Raw genomic sequence first — 22,554 nt, forward strand, 5'->3', positions numbered from 1 at the left:
TTATACATGGGTACAGGCTTTTTTTCCAGCATCAACATGCCATTTTTAGGGTGCGTATTATACATGGGGGCGCATTATACACGGAAAAAAACGGTATTTAATTTGACATCTCTATTACACAAACACGGTGTCCTATAAAATCTGGTTCCTGTCAAGTGGTTTTCATTGTTGTGCTTATAAAAATAAGAATGGACTTACCACTGTGGCCTCCATTCTGTCCAAAGCCAGTATTGACTCCTCCCTGTCCAGTGTTTATTCCATTTCTTCCATGTCCTGGATGGAGCTCAGGCCTATTGGTGCTTCCTGTCCCACCAAGTGGACCATTGCTACAGTTGTCACCACTGTAACCCTGGCAACACTTCCACTCCAGCTGCGTTGCCATTTTATAGGCTACTTTGTACCTAGGCCTCACGTAGGTACGATAGCTGTAAGGACAGATTTCAGAAAACTGAAAAAGTGGAAATCATCATTCAAACCATTCTGTGTTTTCATAAGTTGAATGCATTGGTACAAAGGATGTCTAAATTGTAATATTGTTAAATTAGTGGGACAGTCATTAGCATTGCTGCCTCATACCAAGAAGGTCCCTGCTTAATTTCGTCATGATCTTTTGTTCTCTCTAGTACTTTTCCAGTGCCTGAGCCAGGTGGATGGGAGGAGCCTCCAACACACACCTGTTGGGCAGCCCAATTAGACAACTTTTTAAGTGCTCGGGAGAAGAAAACTGGTTGCCTGAATATTGCTGCTGTTCGCTAGTTGTTCCTGATTGAGTGTGTGATCGTTTCTAGTCACAGCTATCTTGTGGGTAATTCTTGTAATTACTTTGAGTTAATTACTTACTTCTTCATCACGTTAGGCAGAGTTTTTTTGTACGGTTTTGTTTGAGTTATTCAGAGTTAATCTTTTTATTTTATTAACACGTGTTTTTCAGCTCTCTTGGTTAAATAAACATATGTGCTTGTACATATTGCGTTCTGGCTCTGGTTTGGGGTTCAACATTCTGGGCACACGGCCGTGAAAAATTTCTAACATTAAAAACTCTACAACTGACTTGGTGTGTCTTTTGTGTGTGCAAGTTATCATCTTTATTAACACTTACGATGGCTTTGTTGAACATTTCAGTTTACAATTGAAGCTTCATTGTCAGCTTTTGCAATGAAAAGAAAAATTTCTTGGAAATTATTTCATTCAAGTTTATAACATGTTGACTTTGCATATGACACCGTTTTTTTTTTTTTCTTCTTCACGACCTTTGTCCTTCCTTTGGTGACAGACAAATGTAACTATGACCTCATCATGCGACTCTCTGGGTTCTTATTTTTATTCTGTCTAAAGAGTAGAGATGCTGCAGTCCACCACAACTATGTGAAAATAGAGTGACCCTTGATTGCATCAGAATGTCAGGCTGAAGAGGCAACTCACAAATACCAGAGAATTACAACGGAAAGCAGGCATGCAAGAATAGCAGATGTTAAAGTAATTCAACAGTCTGTGTCAGATCTTTCCCAAACCTATCTTGACAGTGACACTGCTCTGTTTACATAGTATTTTTTAAACACCCAGTGTGAGTCAACAGGAGCGAATAAAAAATATTTAGATAAGGGGTGTGTTTGTGTGTGTTGGACTGATGAGTGCGTTAGTGTGTGTTCAGTACTCACACGACCACACGGCTGCACTGACCGCTGCCCCAGGCACAAGGATGGTAGTCTGGTTTTACATATGTTTCGACTCCATCTTCAACCACACAACTTACGGTCTTTGTTACCACGTATGCACACCAATTCCTGGGGAACACACATTTCTGAGCTCTTCATTTTGCAGTCTCTAGTCAATGTAACAGTCTGACATAAGTTAAAGTTAAAGTCCCAATGATCGTCACACACACATCTGGGTGTGGTGAAATTTGTCCTCTGCATTTAATCCATCCCCGTGTGATTTTGATCCATCCCCTGGGGGAGAGGGGAGCAGTGAGCAGCAGCGGCGCCGCGCTCGGGAATCATTTGGTGATCTAACCCCCCAATTCCAACCCTTAATGCTGAGTGCCAAGCAGGGAGGCAATGGGTCCCATTTTTATAATGGAAAGGTTCACTTTACAAACATACCTATCCCACATCAAAATACATTTTTAGCTTTGACGAATCCAGAAAAAATGTAGCATCATGAACTGATCCATGGAACATGGCTTCCTCTCCCATATTATTTGGCCATGTCACCCACATTTGAATCACAATTTCTGTGTTTTACATAACAAGTGTGGTAATTTTACTAAGTGTGACTCAACTTTACAACTGTGCTCTTTTTCTTTTTTTTCTACTTTTATGATCAACAAATAAATGCTTCAAATTCAGCAGTAGTCATCCAGGTTATATGATTCTTGCTTAAAACTAGGTAGGGGGGAGGACACTACTATTTGGCTTTACTTGTCAACTCTGCGGACGGCGCAGCTCTAGCAAGTGGTTTTCTTTTTACTGTCTTAAAACACTATTTGGAAGATGTCCCAGTAACACTGTCCCAGTGAAATAAATGGATGCGTCTGAATTACACAAAATTCCAAAATTCCAAAAATGCATTTTTCACCTTGTCATTATGGTGACTTGCATCTACAATATGGGTAAATATGGAAAAGGTGAAGGCAGAGATAAAACGTAAAGCAATGAGCGTCACGAGACAGAATATAATAATAATACAAAACATTTATTTGGGATTAAATTGCTCAACTACTATAAAGTGTGCCCTATAAAGGACAACACATGCTAACATAGTTCTTCCCACTTTGCTCAAGGCACTCATTAGAGATCTCTGGTAGCTTCAGCTTCACACAGCAGAATTGTCATGACAGAGGCCAATTGTGGGGTAATTCCCAAGAAATGCTAACCACATGGTGTTTGTACCGTTTGCTGATGTCATCATCGTTAAATGATGAATATGTCGAACACATTCGTTCAGAGCAGACAAAGCATGACACTGTGGGTTTGATCCCAAATAGCTGAATCACATGTTCACTGTACATATACAGTCCTCACTGTTGTAGGGTGTATTGCATATGATGTAAATTTGTAGTAATATTGTGATCTTTTATTAATATCCCTCGATTCTCCTTCTGGCGATCGAAACAACACTCTTCGTAATAGTCCCAAAATAATCTTATCAGATATTCCTCTCGTGAGTGATGTGATCAGACTCTCGACTGTTCGCCAGGACGTTTGGCCCACTTTCGATCTCAAATCATGGTTATTCAACATGTTGGATTGTTTTGGTTGGACTTCTAACCATTTGTGGTGTGCTCGAGAACAAAGGAGCATGCAACTTGTTGACAGTGACTTACAGCCAATAAGAAAGCGAGCTGAAGAGGCAGTGTGGAAAGACAGTTGGGAATACAAAATCAAAACACCAAGTGCAGTCTAACTGTGCGCAAGCTTGGCGTTTTCTTTCTTTTGGTATTTTGCTAGACTTTGCGCTAGTAGATCTGTGGGCGTAACTTGGACGTTTGCACATTTGTGTGCCGTTGTGGGATGGAAGTAACATTTACCCAGCCAATATGTGCCGTGTCCCTCATTTAAATCCGTGCCTGACATTACGAAAACAAAATAATCACTCAAACTAGGGATATATACACCAAAAACTCATTACACCACCTGGAATTTGACAAAAAAAGGTATGTGGTGTAAAAAAAAGGTAGGCCACCAACACCTCATCCTAACTGTGAAGTGGAGTGGCAGAATCATCACGGTTTGGGACTGCTTTGCTCAGGGCCTGGATGTAATGATATGATTGAGGGAAAAATTGATGATCACTTTTGCATGATAAATTGAGACCATTTGTCTGCTTAATGAAGCTCAACAGATGATGGGTAATGTCACAGAACGATAGAGAAAAATGCAGACAGATGTTATTACATGATAAAGGTGAGTCACACCAGACATCCCAAGAATCATGCTGCTCAAACTGAAACAGTTTTTTAAAGAGGAATGGTCCAATATTCCACATGACCAATGTTCAGATCTCAAGAAACCCGTAGTACTTATTAATTACATATACAGTAAATAATACCTATACACTTGGGCTGTCCTGTTTACTGCTTGATGTTTTCTCTACTAGTCATGATCAAAATGATTTATGGCCTACTTTAAATAGTCATGTAATAAAATATCATCTTAAAAAAGAACACCTGTGCCTTAACCATAATTTTATGTTAATGGCTTTTGAGACAAGGTTTTAACAGCTCTGTCTTATTTAAAAACATTCAAATGAGATTTACCAAGTATATAGCAGAAAAGTGTTTTTAGCACAAAGTAATAATTTTATAGTTTTGACTTTTGAGACAAAGTTTTAACAGCTGTCTTATTCAAATGAGATTTACCAAGTATATAGCAGAAAGAAGTGTTTTTAGCACAAAGTAATAATTTTATAGTTTTGACTTTTGAGGCAAAGTTTTAACAGCTGTCTTATTTAAAAACAAATGAGATTAACCAAGCAGATAGCGGAAAGAAGTGAAACTCATGACATTCAATTCATAAACTGTGTCTATTTGTGAATGCTAACATTGAAGGCTTTATTTTTACAGAAATGTAATTTGTAGGGCCATGTTCTATTAAATTCATATAAAGCAGTTATTGAAAAACCTGGCTTCAATCTCAGACCTTAAGGTCTTGTGATGTGTTAACAATTTCAATTTCCAATTCGCCTGACTTCTGTGGCAGCTGAACAAAAAAGCATGGTCATAAGGTCATGTAAGAAAAATGTTTTTCCCATGATGTTAAGGGGGAATGGGTGGGGTGGTTTAGAAAGCTCAAAGCATTATTCATACATTTGCAATATTGATACATTAGTCACTCTTGTGGAGAACCACACTCCTCTTTTTGGCATGTTCGGGCGTAGGATGTCATTCGAAACACACTGAACTATGTAAAGGTCCAACGATTTATTTTCTGCTCAAGGTCTGACATCATTCTAGAGTGCGTGTGTGTGTGCGCCCACACGTGTGTAAATAAGTATGTGAAGGAAAGAAAACAATGATACTGTGAAACATCAAGAAAATGCAGTTCCATTGAATTCTATCCAGAGGCTACTGGTTTTAGTACCAATAGTGAAGCTGTTCAATCAAATTGGGAAGCACTCCATCACTCCAATGATAAAATAAAAACATCATGTTTTTTAGGTCGTCGTAGGTCTAAAGTTGTTTACTATTCTTTATTTTTGTGTGTGTGTGACAATCATTAGGTCTTTACCTCTTTTAGTTTTGTTATTTCTTTAATATCTGAGAGGGAATCTTTTTTTTCCACGGGCTGTGTTTCAGTTTTTGATGTCATACTATATTTTAAAGTAAAGTGTACAAATAATTGTGTTTACCAAATGAATAGTCTGTCAATTGATTTAATTTTATTTAACCTTTATTTTTCCAGGTAAGGCAATTGAGTAAATAATCTTGCAAAGCTAACCTGGTTGCAAACAGAAAAGTTATAAAAAGTCAAATGATTCAAAATACAGTTTATCGTAAATTTCAGACTATAAGCCGCAACTTTTTACTCAAATTTTGAACCCTGCGGCTTATATTCCGGTGCGGCTTTTATACGATTTTTTCCGTGATTTTAGTGTTGACTTGGTCCCTTTTATACACTTGTAAAAAGGCTGTGGACGGCTGTTGTGCGGCACTGCTTTGCTGGGCGGAGGGATATGTGACACAGTCACTGGGGAGAAAAGTGGTGTGTTGATCGCATGTCCATCCGCCAGGCAAATAGTGCCGTATAATTCACACAAAAAAGAGACAGAACGAGATCAAGACGGACATTACTGAAAGGAAGCTTTTATACACAAACCGTCATCATGGGGGACAAAAGAAATGCATATGATGCCGCTTTTAAGTTAAAGGCAGTCGATGTTGATGACATTGTGTTGCGTCACCCTTTTCTTTATTTACCGGTCACGTCTACTCTGGAGCTATACGTGTCGCTCGCTAGTTTAATGTAATTTAGCTCTTCATGCATGAATAAAATTAGCATGAACAGACCCTCATCATGGAAAATGCTCGAAGAAATGCATAAAAGCGACAACGAAAGAGCGACTGAGAAAGTGTGTGGTGAAGGATATCTAACGCTATTCCAATCGGACACTGAGGAGGAAGACTTCGATGGTTTCAGTGCACAGGAGGAAGATAAAGACGATGAAGCTCTTTTTTTTACTTTTACTTTAACCAGCCCTGTTAGTGCTGTGCTATCGTGTTGCTGCTGTGTTACCGCCGCGTCTCAGTGACTTTTACCGGTATGTTTTTTAATCCAGTCCTATTCGTGCTGTGTTACTTCCGTGTTGCTGCGGTATTACTGCCGCGTCACAAAGAAATGTTTGGAAAGAAATGTTAAGTTATATTATTAAAACCAGGGCTGTGGACTCGGACTCGGGGACTCGGTCGGACTCGGTCATTTTTGCTGGACTCGGACTCGGTGCTGATTTTGACCGAGTCCACCGAGTCAGACAATAAAAAAACAAAAACATTTGTGTTTATTTTTCGTGCGTATTTGCTTCGCTTGAGTTCAATATGGTTTTTAGTCAAACGCGCATGCGCGTGAGGGGAAATCCCGCAAAGGAGGAGGGACAAACAGAGCGATTGGTATTGCTGGCTATTTAATGAATGGCGACTGTGACTACGGGGGCCCATTAGGTCCAGAAAAGCTGACAAGACGCTTGCCAAAAATGGCAAGGAAAAAATGCACAGCTAAATGAATATATGACGATGAACACAGGACGTTTTTACCAGAGTTAAAGTTGTTTTTTGTTGAACGCTATGGCAAGCCATTCTGCCTGATATGTCGGACGTCATTGGCGCATTTAAAAGCTTCAAATGGTCAGCGCCACTTCAGCTCACTTCATGCCAATATCGATAAGGACTTTGCAAAAGGGACTGAATTTCGCAAGCACAAGTTTGGACACTTTGAAAAGTCAGGCAGAAAAATAGGTACAGTTTTTCAAAAATATTACGAGGCACTCAGAGACTGTCACACTTGCATTGTTTCAACTGGCTTGGAACATTGCACGGGCTAAAAAGCCATACAATGAAGTGGAGTTCGTTAAAATATGCCTCAGTGACGTTATTGAATTTCATTTTCATCATGCTGCTGAGAATGCGCGTAGGAATACTGTCCACAGCCCTGCTTGCTTGTTATGAAGACAAATTTTATTGTTGCGTGCGCGCCCACGCCTGCCTGCCTGCGTGCGTGCACGTACAAGACCCACAATGCCCCGCGCGCAGCCAAGATGGAAGAACCCTGGAGCAGCGAGAGAACAATGTTTTGCCTCTAGATTTGGGGGGGAAACGGAGCATAAATTACGATCAATGCGGCCACGTTGAGTTGCACTTAGGCTAATGTTTACATTATGTACCAATGTCAAGGACGATTATCACCCAGCTTATATCATTGATGTGTTTCGATAGTTGTGGGGTCGTCACTAATTATTTGTGTTTAGATAAATGTGTGAGCTATAATGGTGTAATTAATGATTAAAACTTGAAAGTATCTGTTTATTGTATTCGTTTATATGTTTAATAAAGACAAAGCCATCACAAAACTGTTGTAATTATTTAGATTTTGATCTAAATTAGCCTTGAATAAAGACTAAGCAGTCAAAAAATGGACAGCCGGACTCAGACTCATGGTCAAGAGGCCGGACTCGGACGGTGCAAAAATCCGACCGAGTCCACAGCCCTGATTCAAACTTTAAAAAGGCTTTCTGTGTACCGTCTTTCTTTGTAAATAACTCACGTGCACACTTCCGTGTTGCTGCGGTACTACTGCTGCGTCACAGGCAGCGTTTAGAAAGACATGTTAAAGTATGTTATTAAAACTTTAAAAAGTCTTTCTGTGTACTGTCTTTCTTTGTAAATAACTCGTGCGCACGTGCGGCTTATAGTCCGGTGCAGTTTATAGTCCGAAAATTACGTTAGTCAAAATAAATAAAATTATGACAAGTACATTGTACAGAAAAAGGCAATGCTTAATTGCATAGACTTTAAGTACCGTTTTGGTCCGAATATAAAACGACCCTGATTATAAGACGACCCCCTCTTTTTCAAGACTCAAGTTTGAAAAAATACATTTTGAACACAAATGATTTTAACAATATATTTGAGAGAAAAAGAATGTTATGTTGCCTCATTCAAATCAAATCATGCAAAAACTGTCTATCACATCTTAATATCTAAACATTGAAATATGTAAACTAATAAATGTGCAATCACATTTGTAAATGAATGGCTTCTGGTTTTCAAAATGTAAATAAACCAATCTACTGTAATAAAACAACCGAATTGCAATAACTGCATTAACCATCAAAGTGAAGTCTAACTGTAACTGTAGTCTTGAAACAAATCTGAATAAGGAAAAACATTGCAATAAGATAATGCAAACTGCTACCTCTATTTTTATTTTTAATCTTCATGACAGGGGTTTGCTTTGGCCTGGAGAGTTAAGTTCAAGTCTATTGTATATGAACAGACTTCACCTACAACACGCTGAAAGACTACTCCCCGACAGGCTGAAAAGCATGAAAATGTAACATTGAAAATGTAAATACAGAAATTCTAGCCCTTTCAAGAAAATTCCACATATTTTGTTGTTGTTGTCTTTGTTATTATCAATTGCATACATAACTGCTGTGCAAAACCGTAAGAAATTGCATATATACTAGGGGTGTAAATCGCGGGTTTTGTCACGATACAATATAATATCGATATAAAGAACTGCGATACGATATTTGCCGATATCTTAAAGCCTGCTGCGATTCATTCACGATATATTGCGATATAGTGCTCTACGATCGATTTTTCTTTTTTTTTAATAAAAAATATAGAACAATATCCTGATTTATAACAATTCATACGCAAAATCAACAAGGTACTGCAAACTCTTTATTTAGGAAATACAAGAGTATTGTAGTATACAAATTGCTTACTTTAACACTGAACTTTGATGTCGTGTTTTTTCTTTAAATGTGCGGCGAGATATGTGCTCCCTGAGTATTTGATCACCGCATGGCAGGATTTACAAACTGCACGTGTCTTGTCCGTTGAGCCATCTTTTCTTTGGAATCCAAAGTGCTTCCAAACGAATGACTTGAAGCCTAAAGGGGAGCAAATTTCCTCGTCTTTTTGGACACTAGCCATAGCACCAGCCCAGGAGCCGCGTACTAGTTGTCGCCTCCCCTTTCACGTGCGTGCTCTGCTCAACACACAACAACGCCGGGCGCACTGCTCCCGGAAAGAGGAAGCAAGCAACAATGAACTGGATTTCAAAATAAAGTCGCGTCTAATGTCCGAGGTCAAACACGGCGATATAAATCGATGTACCCATGTATAATGCACACCCCAGATTTTAGGACAATAAATTAGTTAAATTTTGCGCATTATACATGGAAAAAAACGGTATTTACGTATGTCTGAGGCACTGCAACTTGACATCACAGATTATTTATATCTCCCAACACTGAATGGCAAGAACAAGGACTTAATGTGACTGGTATGTTGCGGTCTTAAGACATTGGAATAGTGGTCACAAGATTGGAAAGGCTGCGTTCACTAATTGTTAAAGTTCCTCTGACTACTGTATGACACAACAAAAAACAAGAAGATGGCTTTTCCTAAGACAGGCATATTTTTTAATTTTTAATGAATTGTTGTATTTATTTTATGGAAGTGATGTGTCTCCCCAGGTCACAGTGATTGAACACTAAAAATGTTCAAGTCAATTTCTAAGCCAACAAACATCAACAGAGTTGTTTTGAATGGACTGATGCACTGCCTTTGAACAAAGAATAGTTGTACAAGAGCATTGAGACAAAAATAGAGTTAGAGTTTTGTCACGTTCAGTTCATATTCTGGAATACACATTAGATTGGGGCTGGTTGTTAAAAAGACAGTCTTCTTTTCGGAGCACTTGGTGTCCTTGAAAAAGTCACAAAATGACAGTGACATACCAACATCGAACTGCTCCATTATTCTTGCATCTGCATGCCTACAAGTGTATGAATTGGATCTTTGTATTGTTTAATGCAATTCCCAACTATTTTGACAACATGGAGTGTTGAGCATCATGTGAATCTTGCGACAGACCAACAGAAACATATTATTTGGATTGTTATAGTAGTAGTAATACGTACATTTACTTCCGCTTGAGTAAAATTTTTGAATTTAATCTTGTAATATCTCTAAACACTTTCTGACACCACATTCAATCTTAAAGATAATGTACACAAATTTTACAACTACAGGAAATAAAGATGAAAGAATAATACAGTGGTCCTCCTTTAGCATGTTTAATGTCTTCCACCCTTTATAAGAAGACAAAAAAACATTTGTAGGGTCAAGGGTATCTGTTATTGAATGGGAGCGCTTGACTCACAGCTCTGTTTTAGGTTTGTGATGGAGTAACTATGCGTGGGACAGCCTAGTTATTCCACACTAACCAACCAACTTTTGCTATGTAGGGGAGCTCAAGAATTAATGTTTACAAAAAAAATATGTGTGCTTTACAAGTTCTCTCCGGGCAATCTGGTTTCCTTCCACATCCCAAAGACCCGATTAACCGATTGAGCACTCCAAATTGCCCCTAGGTTGTGGTGGGAGTGCGAATGGTTGTTCGTCTCTGTGTACCCTGCGATTGGTTGGCAAGCGGTTCAGGGTGTCCCCCTCTAGATAGGCTCCAGCACGCCCGCGATTCACGTGGGGACAAGTGGTATAGAAAATGGATGGGTGGATATACTGTATATATTAAACACAAACGGGCTTTATAAAGATAATTTACATTTGAAACAATGATATTGTGTTGATTCAGATGCAAAGTGCCTATTAACAATAATTTCATTAGAAGTTTTCACATCATTGTAGACCACTTGAACGTTCTCACAGTTGAGCTCAGTTGTCATTTTGTCACCTTGACAACTCAAAGTTAAATTAGTGCAAATGTAAATCAACTTCAAACTATGCACAATAAAGTATGTACAAAGTAAGTTTGTTGATTCAAGCTATGCACATGTAAGTGCGTGTATGGGTGTGTGTATGTGTGCATTTACGTGTGGATATTCTTTGTAAAGGTAACTTGACACACAACAACTTTAAGAACAACAAATTTATAGCTGTCTCACCAGGGAGGTTTTGGTTCTTTTTCAAAATAACCTCTATAAATTTAAGTCAGTATTTAGTTAGTATTTACACAGTGCCACTGCTATTAACAACGAAATATGACAACCAGTCTACCAAGCCGCCCCAAGCCTCACATCCAAAGAGATCAGATAACAGGGGACCTTTCTGGGGTCATCTGGCTGCACTTAGAACAGTCAAGTCAAGTTAAGTCAAATTTATTTGTATTAGCCGTGAAATAAAATAGTTTCAGAGGGCTTCCACAAGACCACAGTTGACAAATATTACAGACATCAGTAGACACGTTTCCACCCAGTGGTACACATACATTGGGTTTACTACAGGTGATTTGAAAATGGCAATCCCTGATCTGGCTTGCATTTACATTGTAGGGTGCGTCGTAATATGACATTGTTGTGCCAAGATGCCACACGGTGTAAGACATAGAAACCTTGCATGCAAGATTACATTTCAAAGATGGACCCCCCCCAAAAGCACATACACACATGTGGTATAACAGCACGCAGAAACTTGGGTGTGGGTTCACATCTTGGAGGCAGGTAACGTACTCACAGGACTCACTGACCTCTCACACCACTTGAGGGAATTTATGTAATTTGTGCTCTTGTGTAGTGGGAGGAAAACATATTGTTGTGTTTCCACCTATGTTTCCATTCAATCAACCATGCCCAAAAATGTGAATGAACCACACCAAACTCTCTTTCCTCTACACTGAATAAGTCATTTGAATGTAGTACTTCATTTAAACGTGGAAAATTACGCTAGTTACCACGTTTTAGTCATTTGCTACAGATGTACAGTAAATGATCAAATTAAGTACTATGACTGTTTTACAGTGGTAATAAATGGGTTGAAGAGGTGGTCGTTGGAAATGGTTTCATTTGCAACGCTTTGGGCGTTTTATGGCATCTGACGAAATCCACACAAAGAAATAACTTTCCATCATAATACCCATGCATGTCTTGAAAGTTACCTGTGTCTGCTGGCGACTCGAGCACCTTGAGAGTGCGCATTCCCGCCGGCGTATAGGTTATAAGAGGTCCTGAGCGGGAACGCGCTTTTGGCGTCCACGCAGGTCAAGAGAGCCAGCAGAGGCAAAATAAGTGCCATCCCGTTGATCAATACCCGATCGATACAGGATGTCGTTACAAATTAGTTTGGGAAGGCTGATTCAACCGTTGATGAACATCCCGGCTCCATGGAGACAACAATAATAGACGGCGATGTTTTTTTAAAGTGAAAAAAAAAGAAAGTTCGTTCTATCGACCTTGGTCCATTTTCGTGATGCTGATCCAAAATTCCCACTTGACGCACAGTTTAAACTCATCTGATCCGCTCCGAGTCCCGCCTGTTGTCCACGTTTACTCCGACCAAACCCGACAGATTTTCCCCATCAGAACAATCTATGTCTCATTCGAAACAAAAAAAGAAGAAAAGGTTGCGACATAGTTGCGAGAGACTCAACCAAGTCCAGCTGCTCCTCCTCTACAACATCACCGCCCCCCAAAACTGCCCCCGCCCCTCCCGGAGGAGAAAACAGCCACATGCATCTGGCACACACTTTTCTTACTAGTACAGTCATCCCCCGTTTCTTCGCGGGAGATGCGTTCATGAACCACTCGCGAAAAACGGTAATCCGCAAAATAGAAATTTAAATACCAATGTATTGAAATTTCCAGAGTTTCTTGTTTGCTGCTAGAGCGCATGGGTGTATTGTAAGTAAAACACAAGTGTGGTTTACCTTGACAAACAATGCAAAGACTCCAACCTCAGAATTACCACAGTACACTAACACAGTGGTTTGGCAAATCCTCCACTGCGGAGGTCCGAACACCTGATTTATCGTGTAAATTTGTGATGACGCATATCTGAACTGTTCTCGCAAAGGCAACAGCAGAAGTCAGTGTTGTGAGTACATGCATTGTGTTGGCTTTGTTCTTTCAACAAGGTGATCTTCATGCACGGCTCATTTTGTGCATCAGTAAAAAACATCTGTCTTGAATTTAAAAAAAATAATTGTATTTTTCACTAAAGAGGGGTTTGGTAAATCCGCATATGAAACTGGCAGGGTTCAGTACATCCAACAAGGTTAAGAACCACTGCACTAACATCATGCATAGCAAAACCAGAGTGAGTCACAGTTGTGCATGAATCTCCTGTTGCATTGTGGTCCAGTTCACAATATTATCCACCCATCCATTTCCCGAACCGCTTAGTCCCCGCGGGGGTCGTGGGCATGCTGGAGCCTATCCCAGCTGTCATCGGGCAGTAGGCGGGGGACATCTTGAACCGGTTGCCAGCCAATCGCAGGGCACACAGAGACAAACAACCATTTTTACTCACACTCACACCTAGGGACAATTTGGAGTCTCCAATCAGCCTACCAAGCATGTTTTTGGGAGGAAACCGGAGTGCCCGGAGAAAACCCACGCGGGCCCGGGGAGAACATGCAAACTCCACACAGGGAGGGCCGGAGGTGGAATCGAACAAGCACCCTCCTAACTGTGAGGCGGATGTGCTACCCAGTGTGAGTACCGAGTTGCCTAATATAAATATATTAATATTTTAAACCATCCCCGATACTTTTACGCTACATAAACCTTATTCCCGTAATAACCATTGCCACAGTGTTCTGTGCATGTATTGCACCTTTACAGTAAATAAAAGAACACATAATATTGTCACGTCCCAACTCCTTCGGCACCGGTTGGTGCTTGTTGCCTCGCGCGTGGCCGGCTGCCGCCTCCTGCGCCTAAACATCCACAGGGACGCACATAGCTCAGAGGCACGCCCGCGCTATCAGGGCTCATTCCCACTGCCCCACGCATGTAGGAAAAAAAACACTGCCGTCAGTGCTTTTTTCCTACATGCGCTGCAGACCGAGCGCAAAGTGGCAAAAGATCACTGTACTACCCTTCGTGTTCTTCTGTTTCTGTTTTATATTTATTGAGGAGAGTATTTACTTTTGATTGTGGAAATGATTTTGGGCAGTTTTAAAACAAAGTAGATTTACAATTTTTATGTCATTGTTCATTCACATGACCCTGTAAGACCTCGAAAGGCCCAATTGAAATGTTCACTTTGTTATTTGCTTGTTCTTGTATGGTACATTTTTATCAAGTGGTGCATGAATCACAATGTCATTGTCCTCAGGTGTTTTTAATGGAGCATGCATAAATTTTCAGGTTCATGACCTTGACACAGAGGTTGTCAACCAAAACGGAGCTGAAACAAACAGGTGACACAAACCTTTCGGTGTTTTAGCCCTTCAGAAGCAGTTTAACCATTTCAGCAATGTAAAATATGACACAAGACAAAAGTAAATGAAACAAAGAATTGAGTATGTGTATTGAACTATAGATTAATGACCAGATAATAACGAAAATCAACATTGCACCATATCTACATGTTGTTGCTCTTTCAAAGGTCGAACTGACCAATTATATGAATTAAATAAGTTGAATTTGAATGATTTTATCCGTATTCTTCTTTTGCTATGATTTGCTTGTATTCCTTGTGATTTAGAATTTTTTTGGATCAGTCTGAATTGGCTTTCACAAAATAAGTTGATGAAAACTTTTTTTTTTTCTTTTGTCCCCATGTCAGACATGGCGTCTGTTTTCATTCATAATTCCGGCACTGCATACATTTTTTACAGCCTGTTATCTGGTTTATTCACAATAATGCAATTTAGTCTGAAGAAATCAGAGCCTGTGTTCCTAAATTGTTTTGATTCACCAACAGGATACACGGAAAAAGTAAATGTCAGCATGTGGAATATTTATGACTTTTCCAAGAAATAGTAATACGTTATCACAGTTCAAAAGGGCAGGGTTCGATCCCAGCTTTGATCTTCAGGGGTAGAGTTTTACATGTTCCCCCTGTGCTAGCGTGGGTTTCCTCCCGGTACTTCGGTTTCGTCCCACATTCCAAAAACATGCATGGTAGGCCGATTGACCACTTCAAATTGTCCATAGAGTCAGAGTCAGAGTCAGCTTTATTGTCAATTCCTTCATGCCAAGACACACAAAGAAATCGAAATTACGTTTCCCCTATCCCACGGTGACGAGACACAGTACACAATAAACATACAAGTAAACAACGCAAAATAAAAACAAGAAGGCACAAACAATGAATAAGAGTGATGAATAAATAATAAATAAACAAATAACACAGTAAATAAGAGGAGCAAAACCGAGCAAGAGCGCACAGCAGACAGTGCCATAGGTGTGAATGGTGCTGAGTATGACATGATTTATTTATACTTTTTATCAGAAGTGGGCAATTTACCAAACAACATGAGAGTGATAGTCCAACAAATGAAAAATCACGTTTCATTCAAATGCTTAAGTGCATGGTGGAGATCAAATTGTCTGGGGATGTGTGAACTTTTTTCCCCTCCTCTTGTGAGCTCAAACCAACTCAGTGAAATCACTCCCTCATACAAACAAACAAACAAACAAACAAACAAACAAACAAACAAACACTCACGAGACAAATGGTATTTCGGCACAATATTTCACATTCAGTCTGAATGTAGTGGTTTTGCAGATTACACAAGACAAAAGAGGACTAGGAGGTTTGTCGCCACTTGACCCTGGTAGGGACGATCACTCAGACGTACGATAGAGAACCGTTTGTCCTCAGTCTCTCCTTTTGTAACTTTCTCGTCCTTCGTAAGCAAAATGGGCATCCGTCAATAATGGACGGATGGACCATTTCATCACTGGGACTGAATGCTGGTTTTTGTACTGATAAGTACTGATTTAAAACTGCTATACTGTAGTGCAGAGGTTTGGAGGTGTTTAGCGTTGATGTATTGGAAGATAAAGGTAACTGTTTTTAGATTTAGTAATGATTATATTCATTCTCAAAACCTTGACGAGATGAAGACCTTGGGAGCTTAAGATCAGGGGATGCTTTGAGAATAAATGTCAATTTTTGTCTATGTGAAGCTCTTTGAGACTGCTTGTGATTTAGGGCTATACAAATAAACTTGACTTGACGGTCTTGGTGCACTTGCAAATGGACTGTGGAGCAGTTTAGTTCATCTCAACCGTGTAAGTCTTGCAGCACATCTCTACGTATGTCCTTGGGCGGAGTGGAGGAACCTCTGGAACTTTTATATAAGTGTGAAGACAATTTTATAAAGCTTCTCTGATGACTCAAAGGCCTTAAGTATCCCCAGAGCGGGGTAATTCCGGTAAATAATTGCAACAACATGGCACAGTTCCGACAGATTCACTGTCAAAGGGCTTTTGGCTTGCGAGATAAAAATACACAAGCACTTACATGAACAGATGACATCACACGCATAAGGAAAAACCTGACAATGGCTAACCTTCAGTAGTAGATGAGGATAAAACTCACTTGTAAAAAACATGTTTTAATATAGTAGATTATCCCCATGACTGCGTCATATTTACCCTGAGAAGAAAACAACCTTGTAGATTTCCTGGAGCACAAGGAAATGTCATATCAGTGACTTACTAAATTTACTCCATGCATGACAATGAAGAGTGACCAGCAAGCATGTGAGCACACGCAAGCAAACACACGTACACACTAGCTGAACTGCTGCTCCCACTGTAAGTGGGGTGTGTTGTATTTCAGTTACAATGCATTACATCAGTAACAAAATAGATGCCTCAAGCATCGACCCTTTGCAAGTCCAGTGAAATGGATTATGACTGGTATAGCTCTTTTCTGACATTGAGTAATGCTGCCAGCGACAAAATATAATTGTGGACAAGGAAATGTGAGAAATATTTATCATAGAAAATATGATAAATGTGCTTACATATCCTCTTTCAGTTATTTTTACTGTTTCCTTCCTGCCCTCTGTCCTTTTTTAACCTCACAAACTAGCAATTTCTTTCATGTTCAAGTCAGTCTGAATTGTATTGGCTGTGCCAGTGTTTGTACGACTCTGGCAGATTTTCTATCTTTTCCGAGATTCACTCCTAATTAATTATTTTTCAAATGTACTGTAGACAACTCTCTGTTTATCATGTTGTGTCACATATACCGTAATTTTCGGACTATGTCGCTCCGGAGTACAAGTCGCATCAGCCATAAAATGCCCAAAAAAGTGAAAAAAAACATATATAAGTCGCTCCAGAGTACAAGTCGCATTTTGGGGGGCAATTTATTCGACAAAATCCAACACCAAGAACAGTCACAGCTAGCCTGTTGCCACTGTTGTCACCGGAGGCGATAAATCCATATTTTAAGTAGGACTCCAGAAATGTTCTTTTAAATGTAGCTTTCCTTTTCTTAGAAGTTGTAACCTCTTCTTCCGTCTCCTCGTTTGGCATTTTTCCCTTTCCGAAGAAGCCTTCCAAACATCTCTATTTCTTGCTAATTTTTGGTTGTTTCGCGGGCTCGACTGACGTGACATGTCACGTGACCGAGACAAACGTCTTGACGTAAACCGACGGATGCAATTGGGAGACGATCGCCATTTTAAAAAATATTTTTCAAAATAAATTCTTACTCATTTTAGCTAGCTTTGCGGGCTCGACTGGGTAAACATGTCACTTGACCGGGACAAGCGTCTTGAAGTGAATTAATTGATCGTCGATAAAAAAAATAAATAATCCTGTGCGGCTTGACGGCCCGGTACCAAGTGACCGACAGACCGGTACCGGTCCGCGGCCCGGTGGTTGGGGACCACTGCCCTAAATCATTAAATCCATCGATCAAATTCCTCGTCCTTTGTCAACAACGCGGCGCGTGCGCCCTGACGTCAGCCTATCGTTATTCCACAGATCTAGTATATAACTATATTGTAGCGTTAACAAAGTACAAGGAAAGATGTGGGTTTGGTAAACGGCTCTTTATCTAACCAAACGAACTGCCAGGCGTGTGGCGGCTTGGACTTCCAGCCACGGAAGTGGAAGAGAGCTCCATAGAATAGGACCGGGCGTGCGTAAAAGCCATGACCGAGCTCCATCCACCGTCACCGGACAGCGACCCGGCCGAGCGCCGGTCCTAGACTTCCATCCACGGAGGTGAAAGAGAGCTCCATAGAATAGGACCGGACGTGCGTAAAAGCCATAATAGTTTTTCAAACCTTCTGTGTCACTCCAAATCCTTAAATCCTTCAAACTCTTCGTCCGCCGTGTCACTTAGAAACAAAGCCGCTAATGATGCCGGTAGTACGTAGGTCCTTTGTAATTTTCGTCATCCCGTGATCAATCTTTGTCCTTTATGTAAACAACCGCCGCGCCACGCCGCGTCGCGCTGCTGACGTCACTTGAAATTCAAACTACAGTAATCCCTTGCTACATCGCGGTTCGTATATTGCGGTTTCACTTTTTTTTTGGGGGGGGGGAATTTTTGAAAAAAAACACATATAAGTCGCTCCTTATTATAAGTCGCCCCCCCACCCAAACTATGAAAAAAAAAACGACTTATTGTCCGAAAATTACGGTAGTAGTTTAAAATCCTCCCCTGAATGAAAAAGCAAAACGTTATATCTTCTCAGTTGTAGTATATCAGAACCTGATGTAATTACCTGCCCATAACATTCATAAAAATAAATAGTGAACAAATTTCTCATGTCAAGTCAAGTTAAATTTATTTAAATATTCCTTAATCACAAAAATGTCTCAAAGGGCTTCACATGCCCACAGTTGATAATTATTGTCGACTTAACCCCCAGGAGGCAAGGAAAAACCCACAAAACCCCAACTGGGGGAAAAATGAGAAACCTTAAAAAGGGACCAGAGATGGGAGGATCCCCCATCCATGACGACCAGGCTGCAATGGATGCGGAGACGGCAACATTTAACAAATAATACCGTAATTTTTGGACTATAAGTTGCTCCGGAGTACAAGTCGCATCAGCCATAAAATGCCCAAAAATGTGAAAAAAAACATATATAAGTCGCTCCGGAGTACAAGTAGCATTTTGGGGGGCAATTTATTCGACAAAATCCAACACCAAGAACAGACATGAACGAGCAACAACAGGCTAAACGATACGGTACGCTAATGTGACAAACACAAACGAGGAGCTGAGAACGGGCCTGACGTAACATTCAGTTATTTAAAAAAAAAAAACGATTACATAAATAACACGTATATAAAACCATCTGTGTCACTCCAATTCATTAAATCCATCGATCGTCCTTTGTCAACAATGCCGTGTGCCGCGCTGCAGTTCAAATTATTCCACAGGGCCATACAACGATATATAAACTATATTTTAAATAACTATCACATAAACAACAATAATATCAAACCATTTGTGTCACTCCAAATCATTAAATCCATCGATCAAATTTCTCTTCTTTTATCAATCGTCCTTTGTCAACAATGCTGTGTGCCGCGCCGCAGTTCAAATTATTCCACAGGCCCATACAACGATATATAAACTATATTTTAAATAACTATCACATAAACAACAATATTATCAAACCATTTGTGTCACTCCAAATCATTACATCCATCGATCAAATTTCTCGTCCTTTATGTCATCCTGGTGACAGAGGACATGTCCAGAGGATATGGCGCTTTAAAGTGTTAATTACTTTATTTGATTTTTTCTCTCTATTTTTCATGTTTTGAATATGTTCAAGATAAAGATATCAAAGCATGTGAAGTGATCAACTACCGTTTTTTTCCGTGTATAGTGCGCAAAATTTAACTAATTTATTGTCCTAAAATCTGGGGTGCGTATTATACATGGGTACAAAAAAAAATGTTTTTATTATTATTATTATTATTATTATTTTTTTTTTTTTTTTAAAGAAAGTCATGGTACAACAAAACCAACAACAGAACTGACCGACAAAGTCGTGGAACAAAAAGACAGGGTGACATTACCAAAGACAGGAACAGAATGACAGTAACACATGCAATGATCCAACGGTGAGCGAGGGGCAGACAGGACTTAAATACAAAACACGTTACATCGATTGAGGTGACACAGGAAGAGAGGGGCGACGCGAACAGAAACTATGGCAACCTAGACACATAGCAAAACTGGGGACGAGACATGACAAATCTCCCCCGAAATAAAACTCACCTTTCTTCTTGTTTGTTGTCAATCGCGCATCGCATTCAGCCATCCTGCCCAACACACTTAGTATAATTCATAATTGACGACACATCGTTTGATGCGATGGTGCAATCCTCGATGGTGTGTTATTGTCAAATATTGTTTGTTTTTTAATCTCCATCGCGGACCGGACGTCATACGGAGGCCGCCATTACAGATGCGCAGAACGTATGCGCAAGACACGTCAGCTATATTAAGAGCAAGATATGTTTTCTTCCTATTAGTTTCAATTCACAGTTTAATTAGCAGTTTCAATCAGCAAATAACAAAATGCGTATTACAGGTAATATTTTATTTCACAACACTTTGCCTTGTTCCTTTCGTCTCTGCTGTTCACTTCAAACACGCTCCATACGACCGCAATGCTCTTGTATCAGACACTCGCTCGATCACCTGCTAGTTTGCTGTCTGTCACAATGTACCCTACACAAATCCGAAACATTTGTTGCGGCTCCGAGTCACGACGAGGGGCAAGTTTTGGTTTCCAAGGGTGTTTTTATTCCTCTTCAACGTCTCTCCCATACAGAGCCGCCTTTTTCACGTCCGCAGCCCATGCGCGCACGGAGCGCGGTGGTGCGTTTAGGGGCAGTCGGAGAAATCAACGCCAACAAAAAAAATTACATCCAGCCTAGTTAAGACCATACCAAAGACTATAAAAATGGGACCCATTGCCTCCCTGCGTGTGTGACGATCATTGGGACTTAAAAAAAAAAAAAAAAAAAAATTTAAAAAAATTCATAAAAATTGGGTGCGTATTATACATGGGTACAAGCTTTTTTCCAGCATCAGCATGCCATTCTTAGGGTGCGTACTATACATGGGGGCGCACTATACACGGAAAAAAACGGTATATTAAAAATAACATGTGAAGTGGTCAACTATACTTGTAAGTAAGTGATGTGTTAATGATCAAGTAAAAATTTGTGAAAAAAAACATATATAAGTCGCTCCTGAGTATAAGTCGCCCCCCCACCCAAACTATGAAAAAAAACGCGACTTATAGTCCGAAAATTACGGTACATATAAAACAATATACGTAAAATAAGGTAATGTAGATGTTCATAATCAAGTGAAGAACTGCAGGAAGACGCCCTCAGTCATCATGGCAACACCTGCAAGGAAATGGTCCAACCCACTTCTTGTCCCAGTTAGTTGATGTAGAATCCAGACAGCAACTTTCAGTTTGGGCGTCACTTCGCCCCCTCCACAAGGGGAGGTGGGGGCAGAAGAGAGAGAGCACAAAGTGCAGCCTGTTTGTTTCACTGCAAATTTTTCAAGCACAAACGAGAACTACCCTGGGCTGAAATAGTCAATTAAAAACAGTGATAGATGTGTATTTTGGAAGCTGTTATTGTAAGGTTGCTTATGTTTGTGTTTTGATCAGGTTTCTTGTTTTTTAATGGAAGATAAAATGTTTATTTTTACCTTTAGGGAAGATGCTTTTTTTCAAACGTTCAAGACCACTTTACCTGTTGGGTAAAGGGGTGCCGGAACCTATCCCAGCTGACCGTGCGAAAGGCAGACTTCATCCTAAACTGGTCGCCAGTCAGTTGTAGGGATGATGCAATGTTTTGTCCAAACTAAATAAATCAATTAAAACTCTCAGTCTAAATATGGAGTGTAGTCAGAAGTCCACACATAAACTCAAATATTATTGTTTGTCCCCCTCCTAATATGAACAAGAGATACTAGAGCAGCAAAACAAATCTTGATGGAAATATTCTTTATTTGATCTCACATATCAGACACCTTCCTTGGGAGGAGCCATAAGCCCACCCAAGCAGTATTTTCCCCATCACCCAGTGAATTTACTTTCATGTGACTATTTTCCAATGAACACTTTGTTTTCAACAAACTTCCAGTCAGAGTAAAGACTACAGTTGACCCATCGCTTCTCTTAATCATACTTGGAGCAATCCTACTTACATAAGCACTTTTAGAGTCAAGGTGGTTCTGTGTTTGCTCATTCAGCCCTCCCTTTTGTTTAAGAGTATCCTGCCATATCCATAAGTGAATTGGAAATATTGTAATGTGGTCAAATCCATGTATATTTGTTCTCCTATTTAAAGGCACACAATAATTCAGACAGTAAAGTTTGCCCACTGCACGTTTTACACCCACACGTACAAAGGTTTTTAATGACCTTCAAGTAAATTTCAACTGACCCTAAGGTTTATTGTTCTACTTCAAGACAAGAAAACACTGATAATAAATAATATTGTACCCAGAGACACGTTTTAACCAATTGCCAAACGTCAAATCAGTGAACCTCTTGGTTTTTAATAAATCATTTTAGTGATAACTAGAAATTAGAAATTTCTCATCATCTCCAATATAAACT

At 39.9% G+C, this 22,554-nt stretch overlaps 1 protein-coding gene across 2 annotated transcripts in view; it reads right to left on the reverse strand.

Annotated features, from left to right (window-relative positions):
* Window positions 1-12,654, reverse strand: part of LOC133152611 (EMILIN-1-A-like) — a 31,404-nt gene extending 18,750 nt beyond the window's left edge. The window contains exons 1-3 of one of the 2 annotated variants that reach the window (XM_061276341.1): window positions 12,120-12,654; window positions 1,659-1,784; window positions 199-425 (exon numbers count right to left, since the gene is read on the reverse strand). In XM_061276341.1, the coding sequence (XP_061132325.1) occupies window positions 199-425; window positions 1,659-1,784; window positions 12,120-12,256 (490 nt within the window). In that variant the 5' untranslated portion in view covers window positions 12,257-12,654. The remainder of the gene's footprint in view (window positions 1-198; window positions 426-1,658; window positions 1,785-12,119) is intronic. The other variant, XM_061276342.1, reaches the window with a different exon arrangement.
* Between the last annotated feature and the right edge of the window lie 9,900 nt (window positions 12,655-22,554).

The sequence above is a fragment of the Syngnathus typhle genome, linkage group LG4 (assembly GCF_033458585.1).
Source record: "Syngnathus typhle isolate RoL2023-S1 ecotype Sweden linkage group LG4, RoL_Styp_1.0, whole genome shotgun sequence".
NCBI classification, from domain to species: domain Eukaryota; kingdom Metazoa; phylum Chordata; class Actinopteri; order Syngnathiformes; family Syngnathidae; genus Syngnathus; species Syngnathus typhle.